The sequence below is a fragment of the Chlamydotis macqueenii genome, chromosome Z (assembly GCF_036417535.1).
Source record: "Chlamydotis macqueenii isolate bChlMac1 chromosome Z, bChlMac1.mat, whole genome shotgun sequence".
Classification (NCBI taxonomy): Eukaryota; Metazoa; Chordata; class Aves; order Otidiformes; family Otididae; genus Chlamydotis; species Chlamydotis macqueenii.
Window position 1 is genome coordinate 78,744,635 of NC_141593.1, and position 21,173 is coordinate 78,765,807.

The 21,173-nt window shown below is 40.5% G+C and overlaps 1 protein-coding gene across 10 annotated transcripts in view; it reads right to left on the bottom strand.

Moving 5' to 3' along the window:
* MEF2C (myocyte enhancer factor 2C) overlaps positions 1-21,173 on the bottom strand; it is a 138,436-nt gene that overhangs the window by 32,056 nt on the left and 85,207 nt on the right. For 7 of the 10 annotated variants that reach the window (XM_086770841.1, XM_086770843.1, XM_086770836.1 and 4 more), the window contains one exon: positions 4,681-4,824. In XM_086770841.1, coding sequence (XP_086626967.1) covers positions 4,681-4,824 — 144 coding nt within the window. Of the gene's footprint in view, positions 1-4,481; positions 4,620-4,680; positions 4,825-21,173 lie in introns of all 10 variants that reach the window. The other 3 variants (XM_086770844.1, XM_086770842.1, XM_086770845.1) reach the window with 2 other exon arrangements.

A 21,173-nucleotide genomic window follows, 5' to 3' on the forward strand; every position in this document is an offset into this window, starting at 1 on the left:
CTCGAAGGGATGGACCTGCCAGCATTGCTTCCCAGCCAGAGGGATGCATGTGGTGACTCGCTTTGCTTCACCACGAAGCTGAAGTGCACCCCAAGGGCTGTATTTTCTGTAGAGCTGATTGGTTTAAGTACAGGTGGGAAGGAGAGGAGAGGTGTCTTGGGAATCTTTGTGTTCAGCGCGTGAGGAGCAAAACCACGCGTGCTGCTAGGTCTGTGTAGGCAACCTGAAACATACTGATATTTGTGTCTCATAAGTGGAAAAAGGAGACTGATTGTCACCTGCTGGGAAGCACTTTGCACAAATGTCTTCTTCACCTCTGTCATGAGATCTGTGAAATCTGCCCACTGAGCCTGGGTAGACACCAATATTGCCTCTATTTTCCTAAATCCAATCTCTGTTGAGTTATCTAAACTACAAATGCAAGTCTGAAGGTCTTGTCAGTCCTCAACAGGCTTGTCTGCTTTCATCATTATGCTCTGTTTTCCTTCCACATACAAACCAAACCCTTCAAGATCTGGAATCTTCTTTTTCTATGTTAGCACAGCACAAAAGAGCCCCAGTCTTGGTTGCTCTTGCAGCTGCCAGTCTCACACTCATCATGGAAACATACCAACCTTGCTCAGTTACTTAGCTTCCACTTTATAATTTTAAAGAAATTTTTAAAAATTAGTTAAGCACATTATTTTCTTAATTTCTGTAGTAATGGTTTCATTTTCAGCATTTTACCTACTGGCTGGATATATTTACACTTATTTACAGAGTATTTCATAGCCAGTTTTATCAGGGCAAAATCAGTTTACTCTCTGCTTTGCAGCCTAGCACAAGCTATGTCTGGAATACAGCAGTTTTTATTTCTTCTCCTCAGTAGTCAAAGGTTAGAGAGAGAAGTTTGGCAGGATAAGTGTCAGGATTAAACAGTAAGTCTCTAGCTATGGTTTTGCTCTGGTTGCCCAAATTCTGTTACCATCTCACATGTCCTTCACCAAGAACTGCAACCTACTGCAGATTCCCCAGTCATTCTCGGCGGTAAGTCACGGGGCGTATCTATTCCGGCTTGGCCTGATCGACTTTAAAGTTTATGATGTACTTGTGTAATATCTATATTAGTAAATTAAACTTGGCCAGGAACTGAGGTCATCTGAGGCCACAGAGCAGCCCATGTCCATACTATTAAGCTTTCTCGACCTTAAAAACATCATGACTACACATAAACTGACAATTGGGAATTGTTCCTGGCCTGGGCTAACAACCAAACTGAGCTAAGAAATCGTCTAGGCGAGCGTTATTTGGCTGGCGCCAAAAGCATGCCAGGGACTGATCAAACTGTTCAGAGCCGAGATAAGCATCTCCTGCAGCCGCGGTACGTTCTTTGCCATTTGCTGATTTACTAGCTTAGATGCAGCCTTACTCTAACGTGTACACAGCTTGTCACATTTTGCTTTTTTTTTTTTGCTTTTTTTTCCTGTTTTTTCTCCTTTGGACACCATCGCCAAAGAGGGCAGATGGCTCACCTCAGAAGATACCGCCAGTGCACAGCACACGCTGTGCTAGGTGTGCGCTCCACAACCTGTGGTATGTTGTGCAAAGAAAAGTGTTGGGGCCTCAAAACTCTTGGAAATTAATGGACCAAGCATTCTCTGGTAAAAATTATTTTTATTCTTCCCATGTTCGACCAGGCCTTCATTTATTAAGAGACAGAGATACTTAGAGCTCCTTTCTGTCTCCTCTGCTTTCATGACTCTTATAAGAACTACAAATAAATGTCTAATTATTATCAGATGTTTCAGAACAATATAAATACTTATCCCCAGAAAATTATCTGAGGAAACATTATTGGCCTTAGCTGTTAGGAGCAAAAGCTAATTTTGTTTTCTTTTGGCAGCAGCTTTATTCTATTACCAGACCAGGCATAGGCATTGCATTGTTTAATATATTTTGTAAGTAATGATTTAATGACTTGACTTGGTGACTATTTGTTCCATTTGCTTTCTTCCTCCCAACATTCTTGGCTACCTTTGATGAACACAAGTAAATGAATATAAGTTCCCTGAAGTTATACTGATTTGCACAATTAAGGATATTATTTTATATGATATGATATCTGTAAATGAAAAAATATGTATGATATTTACAAATTTCCATTATGGACTAGTTTTGAGCTCAATTTTGCCCATTACATCTTGGCTTACACCAAGAGAAGGAGCTCTTGTTGCATTACGGGAGAACATCTATTGATTCTTTCTTTGTGGTAAGCAGCTTTGTGGAGCACACAGACCTTAAACTCTGTGTGCGAATTATTCAAAGAAGGGATATCCTGTCTCACATGAACAGAAACATTAATGTTTTGTAGTTCTGTATCTCTGAAGCATCTCTGAAGATGATAATACACTGCACCTTGTAACATCCCTGCAAGGTAGGAAGTTACATTATACCCAAAATACCGCTCAGGAAACCAAGTTAATCACTAGGGTAATAGCTGAAGTAGGACTATATTTGACATCAAATGCTTAAATTTAATGAAAGCAACCAGAAAGAAAGTCCATTAATTTTGGGGAGGACAAAAGTGATGTGCCATGTGTGAATTACCGGTATTGTTTCTAATTCCTAGAACTTTCCTAGTTTTATAGAAAAGATGATTTTTCCCAAATGCTTGTTGAGGTAAAGAAATTGATAGAACTCATGACCACAGGAATGAGTTTTTTCCAAGTTTTTTTTTTTTTCATGTTTTAAGATTTCATATGGTTAGAACGTGGGCTGCTTTGTTGGAACAAAGACAGGTAGCACAAGAGAAACAGAAGATCTGAAGGACCATCCCAAACACAATTTTTAAGGTGGAAAAGTAGCTTGGTTAAATACTCTCTGATTGAAAATTCCATCCCTTTGATTTGAACAAGCCAAAAATCATCCTTGAAAGAGGAAAGGAATGGCAATTGGTGTGATTTTGATGTGAAAAAGCACTAGTCAAGCGTTCCACTTTATAACAGTCACCCTAAATGTTGCAGCCATCGTTTACCAAACTGAGTTCTATCCTGAGAACCAAAATTCATGGTGACAGCTTAGAGCTTTTTTTTTTTTTCCTGAGAAAAACAACTATGCAAAGGAAGCAAATAAAAAGGGAGGTAACAAAAGATGGAATATATATGTATTTCTCTCTGATATTTTATATACATGTTGGGTATTCTTAACCAGCCATTCCAAATACTAATTTATCAAATTTGGTGCCATTCTGGTCTCAGGGAAAAATCTTTATTATTTGAATTTTCTGGCAAAAATAAGTTTTCCATGATGTGAGCACTTCTTCAAATTTTAATTAACTCGTGTGAAAATCTTTCTGCTGAGAATTAATGGAAAGAACACTTGCATTGCATGAGACAGAATCTGAGCATCCTTAAGAGGTATCCTCACCTCAGGTATCAGATTTTGTACACACAATTGGCTAGCATTACAGAAGATACGTTGCTTATTCTGGGTATATAGACATCATTTTTGGCAGCTAACCATACAGCCTACACATGGGAATGAGGAATGAACACATCCAAATGATGTCTTTTAGGAGCAAGCAGTTGCCTATGCAAATTCAGATGCTTCTTCAGACCGGGGCAAATCTCTGGTTTGCTACTTTCTCTCCCATAGACATTTCGAAGAAGGGATAAATATAACCTCCAAACCTCCATGTTCTTTTTGTCGGCTTTATAAATGCAATATTAAACGTAATGACCAAGTATTCTCCCCTTGTATGTCTTGTGCAAACAAAATAGCACATGCAGAGTTATTTCTCTTAGATATCTGGCAAGGCATATGACTGATGGTTAGAAATTTCGACTTGGTTAAAACAAAATTTAGCTTATGTTAAAGCATTAAAGAAATGCTGATGAAGTCAAAGCAAATTCTCTGATAAAGCTGTAAAATCACCCCAACACACAAACATGTCTGAATCCTACCATTAGGCTCTCATGCAGTCTGTTTCTCTGCAGCGAGCAAATAGCTGTAACCCTTCAGTGCTGCAACCGAGTTTAGCAGAGGCGCTTGAGAACTGAAGTGACACGCACAGAACGCACAAATTACTATATATAAAGGAATTTCAGTTCTACATCGTTTTTTCTATATCACCACAGAAAGTGTTCTGTGGGTTTGCTAGCCTGTCCACAAAGAAAGATTTCCATTGTTATTTTTTAGAAATAATTTGGGCGAGTGGTGTGGTGAAACAGTTCTGTAAATCAACTGAATATAATGTATATATGTATATTTCACTTCCTTCTGTAGGTTTCACCTATAGTAGGCTTTGTCTGTGTCTCAGAGGTAGAGACTTGGAAGAAAAATACATCGTGTGAAATTTTCTGACCACAGTGTTTAATTATATATCGGGCTATTAAAGCCCGTTTCCAGCTGAAATACTTTCCTTAATAAGCCAGAACTGAAAGGGTTATGGTTTGTTACTGCAGCAGTTATCAGCAGACAGCCATCGAACCTTTGGTACTTACAGGTATTTTATGGCTCTTGATCATATTATCAAATTCTTCATTAATTTTTTTGTATTTTTCTTCAGTGCGTGGGGTGAGAGCGTAAGAGGAGTCAGGATCGGGGCTTTCACAACCTTTGTTTTCTTTCTTGTTCAATGCCTGCCAGGTTCAGAGAAATATCAAAAAGTAAAAAAAATGAAAGGGAGCTCAGAGTACTTACACATAATCTTTGCCTGCTGATCATTAGATCAATATCTTCATTAATTTTTCTGTACTTGTCCTCAGACTCAGGGCTGTGACCTACTGAATCGTCTGCATCGGGGTCTGGACTGTCACAGCCATTAAGTCCTTTCTTTCTCAACGTCTGAAATACATAATTTGGAAAGTTCAATCCTTGACACAGGCTGCAAGAAAGACTCAGCAGTGTTACAGTTACACAAACTGCCCGGCACTGGAAGGTTTTACATTATGCTTTAAGGAAAGAACGTGACTAGAGATCCACCACGCCAATGCTCTGGCTCTCCAATTACGAGTGGCAAGAGAGGACCATACAGACCTCTTTCTTCTGAAATGGAACCAGTTAATAAAGAATAAGGCTGGCAATCCGGCAAAGTGCCTGTGCTCCCCCTCCCACCATATCCCACAGCATTAAGGGGTTAAGATACCCATGCAGAACACAATTTATTTTAACATATTTATCCATCTGAAATGAATGAGCGTTAAAAGCAAAGGATGCATACAGTCTACAGTGGAACATCCTAGTGTTTTCCTTTTCTTTACAGAAAGATTCAGGAGGAAGAAATGAAAAAAAAAAAACCTGCAACAAATTTAGGAATTCATGTTCTTCACAGAAGAAGAGTAGCTAAATTGAATTCTTCCTTTGAATTGGACATAAGGGATGACATGAACAATGCCCTGCCATTCCTAAGTGTGATTTTGATGGGACAAGGGGGAGGACACACTTGCTAATGTGGCTGTGAACTACCGCTTAAGAGCTTCTAGACATGGTGTTTACTTTTTATCGACTCTGGTTACAGTGCTACAAATGCACAGCGCTGAAGCTTAATGTACAGGGAAAAGCACTGCTAAAACAGATGCTTAGTGAAAAGTCAAAATAGATGAATTTCAGGTTCAGCAGCTCAAGTCAACCCTCACAACCATGATCATTATTACCAAGATCAATAACGGAGATGAAAAAGCTTAAAAACAGAGTGAAATCAGTAGCTAATAATCCAGAATTTTTGCCTGGCCTCAAATAGGTTTTAACTGATCTACCTCGACAGGTCACCAAAGAACAGTCATGGGCTTTGTTAAGGTAAAAGAATGAGAGAAGCAAGCCTTTGCGGACTGTCCAAGTACAAGCAATAGTACACAAAGTCAGTATTTGTAAGGTTTCTCAAATTTAGCTTCAGGAATGTCTCAGTCAAAAACTCTTCAAAGAGTCCTTTGGGTGTCTACAAACTTTATTAGACAGCTTGTACTTCTGAGTTGAAACCTGGCTAAACAATATCAGTTACAACGTGTAGATCATATAGCACTCTTGTGTTAGTAACCGGCTCTGCTTGTGCTGTGTGCTAGTGTGGGATGCTCTGATTTCTTTTTGCCTGCTCAGAATGGCTGCCTCTCATCTGACCTTTTTGCTTCTTCTGGAAAAGTACATTTCCTCATTATTTTCTTTACGGCCATGGTCAGTTCACCATCGTTAAAGCCCTCAAGAATTATAATGTCCTACCATTTTCTGTACCATTCTATATATTGATCAAAAATTAGACCTCATTTTCTGCATTTTACCTTAGACTCAAGAAGCTATACAGTTGTTCTCCCTGTGGATACCCAACCCCTAAACCTCACATTTTCACCAAGTCAGCAAAGTGATGGTGATCCACCCTGATAGAGCTGAGCCTTCCAAACTCATGTTGTGCACCTCTGAAAGAGATTTAGGCAGCTGTGGAAGGCTGGCTCAGTGTAGATCTTTATTTTCAAAATTCTTATCTATAAAGACTTCACATCTAACCCCACGAGCTGCTACTGACACACAGACAAAATTATTAATCGATTGGAATCAAACCTTAAGAAGCTCAAACCACCTGAATGATTCCCTACATTTCTTCTTCACTCCCTCTTCTCTCTCTTTTATCTTTAAAATGTTAAATAGCAGAAGAGAGATAGTAATGTATGATTTCTATTTCTCCTAGCTTGAAACAAGCCAATTATAAAGAAGGTTTTGCAATCAGCTGTTGCTTGATAGATTTAATAGATACAATATGATATACTAGAAGCAAAATTTCTCTTTTACAAATGAATAACTGATCTCAACGAACGTTCTTCTCTTCACAAAAGTACAAAACAGTTGCCCTTTGAATAGTTAAAATATTCCGTTTCCAAGATCCATTGGATCAAGCTGTCCAGACATGGACAGATCAGGACCCTTGGGACCTTTTCCTGAGCTCGTCTGAGTCCCTGATGGAGTCCTGCTGATTCACATGGAGTCTCTGAGGAACGGCGCTGATGTGAATGGGACTGGATGGCATCCTCAATGCCAAGCTTTGGGATGACAGTCCAGCTCCTCTATTTACAAATGGCAATGACCTTTTTTTTTCCCAGAGGCCAAGACAGCTGCAGCTGAATGGGCATAGGTGATAGAAGGGAGCTGCACAATCGTTATCCTACCAGACAACCCAGATGAAAAGTAATATGAAAAGACCAGAGGGGAAATGTTTTGCAGCCTTTTTGAATCTTTTCCTCTCCCATCCTTCCCAGATCCTTGTCTGCTGCATTCACAAGACCGTGCCTGGGTGAAGGAAGATGCACCTTGTCCTCAGCACACTCCCAGTGCCCTAAAGCTCTGTGACTGTCTCCTTAGCACTCACATGAAGCAGCCACTTCTGTGGTTCAGGAATGCACTGCCATCTTTTGATGTTCAGAGGAGGAAAGGCAATGTAACCCAATGAATGTCTTGCAGCAGTCTCCAAAAAGAGACAGGATTTCATCCCAACATACTAATGTTTTTATTTTCATATGTATTAATTTTTATTTTCATAACCTTAGAAAGCAGGTTGCTGCCACACCAGGTAGAGAAGAAATTATCTCTATTTTCACCAGAAAAACCAAAGACCAAATTCAGTAAAATCATGTTGGTATTCTACTCAAAATTAACTTGAGCTCTAAAGAGTAGAGGCAAACCTTTTCCTTGCAAAACCCATCAATCCAGTGCGTTTGGCTAGCACCTCGGCTGACATGGCTAGTCAAGCTCACTGATGCAGTGCACTTCTTCCCTGCCCACCCTCCAGCAAAAAAAAAAAAACCAAACCCAAACAACCTAACGAAAGAACATGCTTCAGTGAGTTGGGGTAAGGTCAGGCAACAGAAATTTCCACAAGTGTGCTGCAGTCAGAGGCACAGCTCCTAGCTTTGTGAGTGCTGGAGCTAATGCCTGGTTCCCTACGAATGGCATTTTGGGGTAAAGTGCAGTATCCAGAGGAGTTTCCCTGTGGCTGGGTCTCTCGGGGCTTCCCTTCCTCCCTACCCATCCTTCCACCGATTCTTTCTCACTTCTGTGTACAAGGACTGATGTTGCAATGCTGCCTTCAGCTGGGAGTCTTTCTGGGAATAATTTCTGGTTCTTTTTCAGCACAAGAACATATAATTTTCATGAAACTTGCTGGAATTTCATTGTCTGTGAGACCCCTGCCTTTGCACCAGATTTGGTTGGCAGTGAATAAAAAATGAAGAAGTTGTAAGGGAAAAGTCAGCAGAGCAGACTGATAGACGGCACGGGCACGTGATCGCACACACTGACACTCTTCTCTGGAGAGGCGAGCAGGCTGAAAGTGGCACACTTATCCTCTGCCTGGTATTCAGGACAAATATAATGATCCTGAACATCTTAGCATTATCTTTGGCTTCTCAGAGTTCAAGCTGTTCTGTTCTGTTCTGGAACAGTTTTCCCTGTTCTTTTTGCGTTGCTTGTTATTCTACTCTCCTCCACGTCATTAGCTACCACGTTGTACCTCTCACAAGGGTCCTTCATTGTGGTGCTTTGACACATCCAGTACCTGTTGGAACAGCACAACTTAAAGTGGCACTGACCGATATCTAACTGATCCATCTTTATTCACAACGTCTTCTGGACTCCATGTCCGTTCTTCCCCTCTTCTCCTCTGCTCCGTGTCACCTCTGGAAAGCAGAGGCTTATTCTGGACATTGGAGAAGAATGGAGTCCTTAGGAACACCACTGGTTTTCAGCAGGCGAGAGTCTCTGACCCAGTCTTGCAGTGATTTAGAATCCATTTTTCTTACCACGTTAATCTGTCACAGCCTCTTGCAAACCTTGGAAAATGGCCAGACCTATCGCATCCTCCTAGAGATTAGCTAGTTTCCAAAGATTTAATGACTATTCAGGGAATTTTTAAGAGGATAAAATTACACAATTGTATACTGCATTGCATTCTAGAGAACTCCAAGCCAGATTTCAGTTATTTTTAAAGAAAATAAGCCATTTTTGAACTACGGAAGCCCTACTTTTTCCAAGCAATTAAGCAAGTAATTATATTGGACACCAATAACCTAAAATCAGCCAAGGCATTTGAAAAACAAAATGGTTAAAGGGAAACAACCTCTGGCTGAAATCTCATATGCCTGCAATTTAGCCTAAATCCTGCTCTATAAATCTCAGAGGAGAAGTGCTGACTTAGTGACATACTGGCTGCTGTTAAATGAAGTATAAACAACTATTTACTTTCATTTCATGCAAAATTTATCATCACTACAAAAGCATCCAGACAAAAGAAAATATGGCACTACCAGCCAGGTCAGATTTTATCAAGGCAATGAAAATTATCGCAATTTGAAGGCTTCTGAAGAGGAGAAGCCTTCAATTTTCATAATCTTGTATCTGTTTCTGCAGTATTATTATCTTCTTTTAGTATTGCTTTAACAGGAAGAGTGGAGAAGGTTAGAAATATATATATATTTTTTAATCCTATCCTTTAGTTTGCTTATGTTTGTAGAGAGGTATCTCCTTTCTTCTTAGCAGGTTCATCTGCTGTGGAGCTGCTCCCCACTAAGAACGGAGAAGCCACAGATCTTTGGGCTTGGAAATGCTCACAGTATAGCTCCTGAAACAAAAAGGCCAGGTTGGTTGGTAAGTTCCCCAAAAGGTTCAGACCAGCCCACTTTGTCTGTTCCATTTCGCTATCCTCTGCAACAAAGACCTAACTATTGCAAGGTTAATCACCGTCTTCATTTGTGTAACGAAAAGTGCGATCTCACTGGCTCTTCATCTGTAATCAAAATTTACAGTATGGAAAAAATTCAGAATTAAAAGTCTACTTCTACACATTTTCCCATCTGTTATGTTGTCTAGAAGCCACCATAATGATCTCTAACTGATAACCCTGCTAGCGACCATGACAACCCACAGAGTTGTAATTTGGTAAATTATATTCCACTGTCAGAAGACAAAACCCACAAGTGCCCTCCATTTTCCACTATCACTTTCTTTCCTGTATCTGGATGGGCTAAATCTTTTAGCCGCAAATGAAAAAATGGTTTGGCCTCTTTTTTTGCTCACTGGAGCCACATATCTGTGTGGCAAGGCAGACAATAGACAATTACAAAGGAATGATATGCTATTGTGTTCAACTGCTTCATTATTTATAGCCATTCCAAGGAACCCAGCCAAATTTATGGAGGCCCCCCCCAAAAAAAGCTGAAAATATTTAAATCATGGGCCCCATTCATTTAAGCATCACTTTGCTCTCTGTGCAACAGAAACACTAAAGTTAGAAAGTGTTGAGTGAAGATAGCCTTCGCTCTTCTCTTGCACACGTATATAATGATGAAATTTTATGATGAAATTGCACGATACAATGTATGGTGCAATCAAGTAATGAAAGATTCTAGTGAGATGAAAAACACAAAGAGGAAGAGATAGGTTGCTATGGGAACCGTCCATCTGAATTCCCTGACTTCTGTGTAACTAAAATCTCAAATTTTATGTTCCATTAATGTACAGTTCTTAGATTTTTACATTTAATAATGAACATAAACTAGTATGCTGGTACTAATGTACTTTAATTGCATGTTTAGAAGAATCAGATAAAACATTATTACACTTACTGTTATCTTACAAGCTCCAGACAAAAAAAAATGTGTACCAGTAACAGAGAAAAATGGAACATTTCTTACTTCTTTTGTATAAATCATAAAATGCTTTTGTGGTTTACACTCTTTTTGAAACAAGCTACAGGGCTTATATAATAGCTGAACTTCTATAACCACATGTTAACCTTTTTGTCACTATTTTATTTTCACCGAAGTTTCAAAGAAAAAAAAAAATTTCCATTGTCTGGTCCCATACGTCTGCCTTCTTCAAACGAATACACATAAGTGTGCTTTTCACCACAATACGCCAAACCCTCCGCTTGCATTTGCCTCTCGTTTTTGCATGCCAAGTGATTATTCTCTCCTCCCTTCAAGTACCTTCTCTAATCACACCTCTTGTGAAATCAAACAATGCCGGCACCCTTTGCCAGTAACATCTGCTTCTCCTTGCTTACAAATGATGGACCAGTGCATTGTGAATGTCGAGATGTGCGTGCTGCAGGCTTGTCGGGACACCCGGTTTCTATCTGCTTACAGAGGTCAGTCTCCTCTTCCACTCACGCTCTTGATGTGTGCCAAGGCGTGTCTACAATATTTTGTAATACCTATATAAAACCAAATAAATCCATGGTTTGTTTTTTTTTTTTCTGAAGAGGCAGTGGGACAGTGAGGTTTTTGTTTCTTTCCTCCCCATAGCTGTGCGATGTAGCTGTTGTAAGGCAGCGTAGCCCCGAGTTGGGGTGATGCACGGCCGTCTGGGGATGCAGCCGGTTCGCTCTGATCTTGCAGCCCGTATCGGACCAGCCAGTCTCACCGCCTCTCCCGCTGCCTCCTCGCAGCACATCCTCTGTGCCCGTGTGAGAAAGGACACCTTGCCATCTGGCCGCTGTGCCATCCCGGGTCATGTCATCCCTCCGGAGAGAGGACTGGAGACCGGGAGACGGCAGAGGTTTGCTCTCTAAAAGAAACCAAGCACAATCCCCTTCTTTAACATTCAATCTTAACCACTTGCCAGGGCTTTTCTATTTAGCGTTGACTTAAATCACACAGGGCAACTTTGGCTTTATAAGGATAAACAGAAGAAGGATATCTCAGATTCAGAGATCTCATAGCAGCTAATCTAAACCATGTATCTCTCTGGATTTTCTCAGAAGAAACCAAAGCAAATCGCACGAAGACTCCAACATTAAAGCTTTGTATTAAAATTTCTGCCAATGTATGCAACTAAGCTTACACCCTCCTGTGTTCACAGTCATTTCATGGGACATGCAAAGGACTTCTGTCAATGGCTGCACTTGTAAACTGCTTTTTTTTTTTAAAAAAAAATTCAGATCTGAATAATTCCCGAGCTTCTAAGTAAGGCTATTTCCTCATCCTTCAGGATTTTCCCATCTGTTATCGTGGCGCAAAAGGTCTGAAAACCCCACAAATCCCCCTGGGCAGCTGACGTAGGATTCCTACGCCAACCCTTAACGGAGAGGATCGCGTTTCCCTGGCCTTGACAGAGGAGACGGGTGGCAGCACCCGCCGAGCCCAGCCGCCCGGGAATCCATGGGGAGGGGGGAGCAGAGCATCAAGTGACTGGCGACGTTGGCTGGGGCGATGGGACTGCATCCCGGAGGGGAGCGGGTCCCCAGCCCGGCAGCAGCAATGCCATGCATCCCTGCCATCCGCACCTGTCAGCGCCGGCACCTGCTGCCCCATGGCCATAGATGGCTGTCCCCAGGACCACGGCGCTGATTGGGGACGCCCTGCTCCCGGCGGACGACAGCTTGGGGTTAGGGTTTTTTTGGGGGTTGTTTTTTTTTTTTTTTCCTTTCTTCACTCATGCTGCTGCTGTACTTCTCGGCTCTTCTCTGGTCACAGCCGACAGGAACGCAGCATTTGCACTTTACAGATATATATATACATAAATTCATGCATATATAGATCTATACATCTATTTATATATACGCATACACACCCTCTATGAAATCACTTCTGAGCACCTTTTTGTTCAAATCCAGAAGGATTTTTCACAAGTCTTCACTGATAAGCATGACCAGCCTCCATTTGCTGTGATGCTGTACAATACCAGCTTAATATTGCCGGTGTGTTGGATTAGTGAAGGTAAAAAAAGAGAGGTACTTTTCCAGACAAAATTGGCGTTTCTGAAATAATGAATTCATGTGAGAGATTAATTGGAGGTGATAAGATTAGTGACATAAATGCAATGCTGACCTAATTGTGATTACAGCTTCTGACAAAATCACCTCGACAGATATGTAAGATTTAAAAAAAAACCCAAAAAGTCTGCCTTGGAGAAACAAAATTCCTTTTAAACATTAGCAGAAATTTACTTTCAAACGCACCCTTTATAGCAAAAGAGTGTGTTAAAATGAAACTTCTGTGCAGCTGTTTTTCAAACCTGCACTTAGAAAAGACAGTTAAATTCTGCTCTGTTGTGTTAGAAAAACCTGACAGCGTTCGAGAGACTGGCTGTCAGTGCTTCACGCACAAAACCAGCAGATTATTTACTTGGACTGGAGATATTCTCAGGATATTTGTGTTTTAGGGAGGGAATAGTGATCACTCCTTCTTGAGCATCTCGGTGATGATAACCTCTTACCAAGGGTCCAAAGGCCTGGCACAAGCATTGTTTTCAGGTAAGGGAAATACAGAAGATGCAGATAAGGGCAGAAAACTTCAGCTTGCTCTCAGCATCACTCTTTATGCGTGCTACCCTGCCCAAAACATGTGCCTCCTCCTTCAGAATGAAGGTTAGCACCGCAGCCTGATGACAAATACCTCGTTTTCCACCCTCTGTCTTCGAAGGTGGATTTACAGAAAATAGACTTCCATCATTTCTCAATGCTCAGTATCTGTGGATTGATACTGGTCCATTATACCTGTTACTGATTTTTCAAACCAGTTAAAGTCTATGAAGTATTAAAAGGCCAGGTTTTCTCTTTCTTTATCGAGCATATTTAAAATAGAAGACGACACTGGTGAGACACAGTGTCTGATTTGTACTGCCAGACACAGAAAGCATACGAATGGAAAAACAAACTTTACAGTAGTTCAGCAGAATCATCTCAGCTTCTTTAGGGAATATGAGGCCACTTAAAAATAAACACTGTAATCATCAACAGGTTGTTATTTCCCTGCTTCTTTTTATGCTTGTCTATCTATAATCCTTCTCCACTGACTCCAGCCCTTCCAGATGGAGCACTGCCCCCAACATTTTCATTTGTGTCTAATTTAGTCAGACGTATACACAAATACAGGGCTGAAGTCAGATCTCATTTACACTAGTGTAAATCTGTGGCTGGATTTGGAACAGCTGTAAAGACACCGGTTGGGTTATTCTAGATGTACAGTGGCGTTACCAAGCCCGCTACATCAGTGTTACTATCTCTTCAAACATACAGTATTTGAAATATGCAGGTCTTAATATAAATGACTGCAGAAACAATTAACTATTTCGAAGGCAGCTGGCGTTTTTCCACGGTATAAATGGGAACCTTTAGTACTAAATGGCATGTTCAAAATACTTGAGAAATGTGATACAGAGAGCAACACGTATATTTCAGAGAATCTTTTGCCACAAAAACTTCTTACAGAAAGAATGGCTGATAGGAATTATACTTTGCTTGTATTTTTGAGCATTATCTATGTTCTAAAAGCTCCTAAAGAGATGCTGAAATTACGTATTTAAGGACTGCTTCACGCTTAACTGAAATGCAGCCATCCTGTGGTGAATACACTGTCAGCTTGTGTAGCTGCACTAGCCAACGACGTTTTCAGAGCAGAAGTGATAGGTACCTCAGACAAATAAAACCATGACATAGGAGGTAAGTTACTTGGGACGGAATTTTTCCTACACCATGGGGCAACCAACTTCGCCCTTAACTACGGGGCCTGGGAGTCTTTGATGACCACAACATTTTGCTTTTCCGTTTCGTCGGCAACGGAGCACCTCCAGCAGCGCTGAACTGGTGCAGCACTGACTCAGCAGTGAAAATGCCACCCACTGAGACACGAACACCACTTCCTTCAGCACCTGGATTTTCTTTGGAGGTCTCCCATAAAAATCTTGAATGTATCAATGCTCTGAACAGCCCCCCCCCCCCCCCCGCCCCCGAATTTAAACATTTATTTTACAGCAGATCAAATTACAAGGTATTAAAAAAAATGGTTCCAATATGACAATGACCAAATGTTGCTGAATAGCAGTTATTTTTAAAGGAAAAAGAACATTTCCTTTTATTTTTACAGTACCATAATTGTTTTATCCATCAGTAAAAATGCCCAAATCAATATATTTTTTAAAAATGGTGAATTATAATAGAGGTTAGACCTCTGAAACTCTAGCCTCCTGTTTCTTTGCAGGACAGAGGCCTTAAATAGCAACAAAGCAATAACCATCAACTCACTGTTCTGCTGATAGAGCCAAGTTTTCACCAAGGAGAAAGAGAAAGAAGTCCATCCACTACGTTTAGGGTGAGCAAGCACTATTTGAGCAGAAAAATTGGCCCATGATTTTAACTGTGAAAACAGATGACTCAAACGATGCAGACTTTCATACTTGGTTTAAGATGGCTTTGTTTTTTTTTTTTCTGTGAGACCAACAATTTATATAAGTTCTGTTATTTACCAGAAACATTTGTGCAAATTGTATTCTATCTTTAAACAGCTGCTAAAATCTCTAGACTATGACATGCATTTGTCTGCTTACCAAAGTGTCATCTGCTAGAAACAGAGAACTGGGTTTTGTTTTCCCATGGAGAATCCTAGAAGAGTGGCAAGATCCAGCAGAAACTTTGCAAGCTGAAACTTGCCGAGAATGCGATTAAACACTAGCCAAAAAAAAAAAAAAAAAAAAAAAAAAAGTGCAGTCACGAGTTGTACGGAGGAGCTGGATGAAACTCCAGAACAGCATGATTATCCTAGAAAGCCCGTCAATTCAGGCAACTCTGTTTTTCTGAAGCGTAACTTCTTCAAACGTCATTCTGCTCCTAGCACTCCACTCCTCCCTTGAGAGGAGTGAGCACTTCTCACCGAAGGAAAGAACCAGAAATGACAGAATTAGCAAAAAGTGGTCAGATTTTGAAAAGATGCTTGAGAATTTAGGAAGCTTTCCAGGGAATTCTCAGTTTCCATTACTGCAAATTGTGCCATCATGGAGGCAAAAGATTAACATATATAAGATTATCCAAGGGTTAAGCTGCTACTGCACACCCCAAGAAGCTGCAGTTTAACTCCCATTCCTGTTACAACTTTCAGGATGTGCTTTGTTAATTCACTTTTCTATAGTTCTCCCTCTATAGAAAGTTGGATGATAGCAACTACCATTGCAATCAGGGTGCTATAAGAAGGGAAAACCCAAGCAAACTGTAATGTACTCAGTAAGGAGTCTAAATTTAATATAGACAGACCCACACATGCATCTGCAAAAGCTGGCTCTGCAGCCTTGTTGAGTAGAGGCTAAGCTAAACTAACAACATAATGGTCAGTTCCAGCGCTCTGTTTGGGAAGGAAGAAAACTTGAGAAACAGAGCAACCTCGAGTTCTTATCACTGCTTGAGAAAGCAGAACTGGCAGAGGCAGACTCAAGGTCTAGTCAGAAATTTTGACCAGAACTGAGCACAGAGTTTACAGAGATACTAGAAAAATCATGGCTGAGAAGGTAGAATAGAAAAGAAAAGAAAAGGGAAAAAAAAAAAATCTTGATTCAGAAACTAAGAGTCCTTTTTGAAAATTTCAGCTTCTTCCAGAAGCAGCTAAACCAAACTTTAAATGTTAGGGTTTTTCATTGTAAAACTGGATTTCTTTTTTTTTTTTGAACAAAATTATAGTTTTGTAAAGAAGAATTGATATACTGGCCTGCCAAAGCCTTACTGTCTGAGATCTTCAAACCTTTAATCATATGGTACTCCCATACAGAAAATTCTGTGGGCTACAAAAGAAGTTTCTACTTGGGTAGAAACTCTCCTTCTGCATGAGAGCTGGACAAATGGAGCCAGGTTTCAGCTGATTTAACTTCTTCCACGACCTGGTAGAAGTGGGCATGAAGGATGCTGTGACCATGTGTGTGACTGTCTCACTTGGTGAAGACTTTATGGGCTCTGACCAGCTTTGGTGGCTCTGGCCACTGCAGTATAAACCATCACGCAGGGCTGTCTGCTCTGCCCTGCCATCACAGATTACTCACCCCACACCAAAGCCGCAGAGGTGGAGGGGCTGAGGGGTGGGCATGCATTCCCTTCCTCTGACTCTGCTGCGAAGGTGGTAACCTCCAACGGAGGAACGGCAATAAATAGCTTGGGGGTGCTCACATCTCCAGATACCGCAGCTGTTTTCTCAGACAGTCTCACAGAGCCACGTTATATACCAGAAAGGGAGCTTTTCTAACTGGGAATCCAAAACCCAGAGCAGCCCAAAGGGTTGTACTTGTTTTACAGGACTGACCTCCTTTGTGATTTATCACTTCACAATGTTTTGCAACACGGACACAGGTAGTTTTGGAACTGTGTTCCTGAGAAAGAGAAAAATCTGGCCATCTGAGAAAAACGTTCAGAAGTCAGTAACATTCTGACTATTCTTCTAATGAGCTCAGCTTGCGTACAAGGAAAAACCATACTGGATCCCTACCTAATGAGGAACTGAAATCCACAGGTGCACTCTCAGTCCCAAAATCTAGCCGTGCTGAAGCTACTTGGACCAACTACACACTGAACCTGAGAAACAGAGATGGAACAATACCTGAGAGATGGAACAACAGTATTTCCTATCGACATTCTTCTGGCAAGAAAATCGAGCTTATTTACTTACTCCATTATCTTGGGTATCTTCTAAGCCATCTGCAGCCATCAGCCTGCTGCCACAGTAGCAAGAGCTCCTTCCTAAGCTCTGCAGAGCATTTACAACGAAATAAGACAATCAAGAGGAAATGTAAAGAGTATTACATGGAATGATATGGGAATACTTCAGGTTCTTTAACATTTATTTTATGTTTGAGTATGAAAATTCAATTTTAAAATCAATCAGAAGCTGACTGTGACAAAGAAACCAGAGACTGTGGTAAGGCTGAAGACGAGATTACCTTGTGGCTTTGCCTCTTACTATTCGTATATTAAAATAAAAGATCTGGAAAAGAGATCTCGACTGATTTCAACAGGCCCAGGCTTTCACACAGTACTTACAGTAGCAAAAGGGACCAGAAATGTCCGAAATAACCCAAATTTCAGCGAAAATCAGTAATGCTACAAGATCCTTTCCACAAAGAGGCCAATGGGCATATAAGAATTTCTCCAGTTCAGAAGTGCACAATTTTGTTCCTAGTATTTGCAGAGAGGTTTGCAGTCCTGAGGTTTGCCTGGAGCTTCTCAACAACGTGAAACTTTCAAATAAACTGCAGCAAAGCTTACTTGCATTGATTCTGAAGATTGGCAGGATTCCTGTTTCTGCCAGGGTTATGGCAGATCACAAGACTCCAGAATAAAATAGCGGTAGCAGGAATGGATGAGAACTTCTTTTATTCCTGCCGCTGAATTGGTCATGGAGATCAGTAGGAAGCAGACTTAATGGCAGAATGTTTAGTCAGCTCTTTTGCTCCATCACTCTCTGTGAAGGAGGAGGTGGAATTAAGAACATTTCTCCCATGAAAAAGACTGTACAGAAGGAGTAGGAGGATTTCTCAGACTCCTTAATGGGACAGGAATGAAAAATGTAGTCTGTGGGAGAGACACGAGAGATTTTTATAACCCCTGGGGATCCAGTGTTTCACCTCATGTCCAAGCCCAGGAGCATCTTACAGGCTACAGCTGTGAAGCCCTCATAGGCATTAGTGTCAGGTGAGTTTAGTCCTACCAAACAAACTCCTTACTATTGATGCAAGTCAAGTCAGAATTGTCAAAATAAAGTTATCTATGGGGGTCCTAACAGCTCAAGGGTTCTGCTAAAGAAGCTAATTAGGCAGAACCTTCTATACCTGTGAGCATCTGAAAGCTACAAATGAAGACATCTCCAGGACAGAGACACAAAAGCACACCTTTCTAAGCATCCTTTGCAACAGAAGCATTTTTTAAAGTGATAGGGTAGGAACATGGTCAACAAGGAGTGTTCCCTCTTAGCCACATTGCTTTGAGCTTACACTGAAACCATAAAGAGCGGTCCACACCCTGCTGCAATTCCCTTGCTGCGAAGAAGGGCCTTGTGACAGGAAGGGGCTATGGAACAGGTCCAAAAGAGGATTTAGGGACACAGAAAGCTCGATTCGGCAATACTTACTATTTAGGCACCTGACCTCTAGAGTGGAATTCCCACTGAGGAATTAGGATCTGAGGCTTCCTGTGCAGGGCACTGGAAGGGTTTGGTGCTACAGAACGGGATCCAAACCTAGCAGCACGTAAACAGGTTGTGAGTGCCCCAGACCAAGCCAACGGGGTTTTGGAAATCCTACCCCTCATCAGAAGTTACACCGCCTGCCCAGGGCTGCAGAAACACCATCCACCATGCCCTACCAGGCATTGCCCCACGCATACCGTCCCCTCCGGCAGCTGATCTCCAAAGAGCTGAGGAAGAGTCACTCTTCCCTTTTAAGAAAAGGCTGCTGTGGCAGATTTTCTGTACAACAATTAGTGGTTAGAAACCTGCTAAAAAACTGGAAACACAAGTTCTGTTTCTTTTTTTACCTGAATGAGGTCAAATCTGTTGTCTCCTATATCCGTAGGATAGGGATATAGGATTTACTGAACTTCCCATGTTCTATGCAGTTCTAGATAGGTTAAACCTCTGCACTTCCCCGTAATATTTTGGTTTTGTGCATTAACAAACGCAACATTTGTTGGGTGAGGGAAACAGAACTCAACAGGGTACAGAGCTCTGTGGCTTGTTACAGCATTTTTCTTTCAGTGAAGAGTCTGTTGAAATTCAATTTCTGCTCTGGAGCTGGTGTCTGCATTTTACGTTTAATAGGCTCTCAATAAAAAGCAGAAAGAATCCTGTAAGAAAGGAATTAAACTGAAGCCTCTGTCCCTTTGATAGCACACAATCACCAGCAGTATTTTCTGATTTTTTTTCTTGTGAAAAGCTTGATCCTGTATTTGTGCATTGCATTAGGAATTGCTTGCCAGAGATACTTCGTTCATGGAGGACAGAGAGTTCTTTTGGGGCTTAAACTGGGAGAGAACTCTCCATTTTGGCCAAGATTGGGTTAATACTTCTTAAGGACAGATCAGGCCCCTAGGAATCTTCAAGATCAAATAATAAGTCACAAAGTTCATGTGACTCGAGATCAGGCTTCTGGATAACTGACCTTAGTTGCCATTTTTTAAAGTCTATGTTTAGTCACTTCGGTGAAACAACTTCAGATACAGGATGGAAAGTACTGAGGATAATTATGAATTTTTATTCATGAGTTAAACAATATATGTGGGTTGTGCAAAAATTCACTTCTGAGAAGGCAAGCTTCTTTTCACATAGGTTACAAAAATACAGATTAAATGCTAAGGCACATACTCGTAACTGCTGGAGAAAAATGTGTAAAGCTTCCATTTTACTCATCTACGTTTGAACATGCTAGGAGTATGTTATAACCAAGCCTTGGATTACAACAATGAAAGGAAAAATTATGTGGTTTTATGGTTTTTTTTTTTTGTGTTATAGGCATGAATCTATTGTAGTAAACTAAATATACTTTAAACACCACATGCTCCATTAAGAATTGCTTCTTTGTCAAGATTTGGATCTCTTTTCAATCAATCTATAGCAGCTGTGTGTTGTTTAAAGTACTCTTATTGACTCTTTTATAATTTGCCTTCTTTCAACAGCCTGCGTGCTGTAAGATTTGATCAAAGAAATAAACGTATACTTTAACAACCCAAAGTGAAGTGCATGCACACTTTTATAACTCTGCACTATAAAATGTAATTATAGTTGTCTATAGATCACACAGGATGATATAAATAAATGGGTCTGAGATTTTTTTAATGGAAGCCTATCCAATATATCACAGATTTTTCCCTTTAACAGCACTGTCTATCATGCAAAAGCATTAATGAACTCTTTAGAACACAGACGATGCAACATCCTTTAACAGAAGTCTTTACTCCTCCATTAACTGGTAACCATATATAAAGACACCCATAGCAAAATTTAAGTAAGGAAAATGCAACAACCTGAAGTTGTGGATTTATAAATTATTTGTAAAGAAAACATTGATTGAAACTCTGTTTAAAATGCTCTTTTTTAATTCAAAAAACAATGGCTATTTTTGATTTATCTACACTCAACAGTTCTGGACTGTGGACATTAATTCACAGCTTACTGCTAAACTTGTGATTATTAAAAATGTAGAACAATAAAGCATATGTGTTTGAGGTTTTATAGCCCTGCAAATTTGGTAACTTACATTAATTTAAATCATCTTTTATATAAACAAACACATAGAGGCCTCCCTGAATTCAGTGCAAATGGAGTCTAATCAATATGAACTACATAATACATAAAGGGTGGATGCAAATTTTATAGTACACAACTAAATAATTAATTTATACCTTCTTACTGTAAGAAGGAAGAAAAGTCAGCATATTCTGAAGTTTAACAGAACTTCTGCCAGAAGTATGT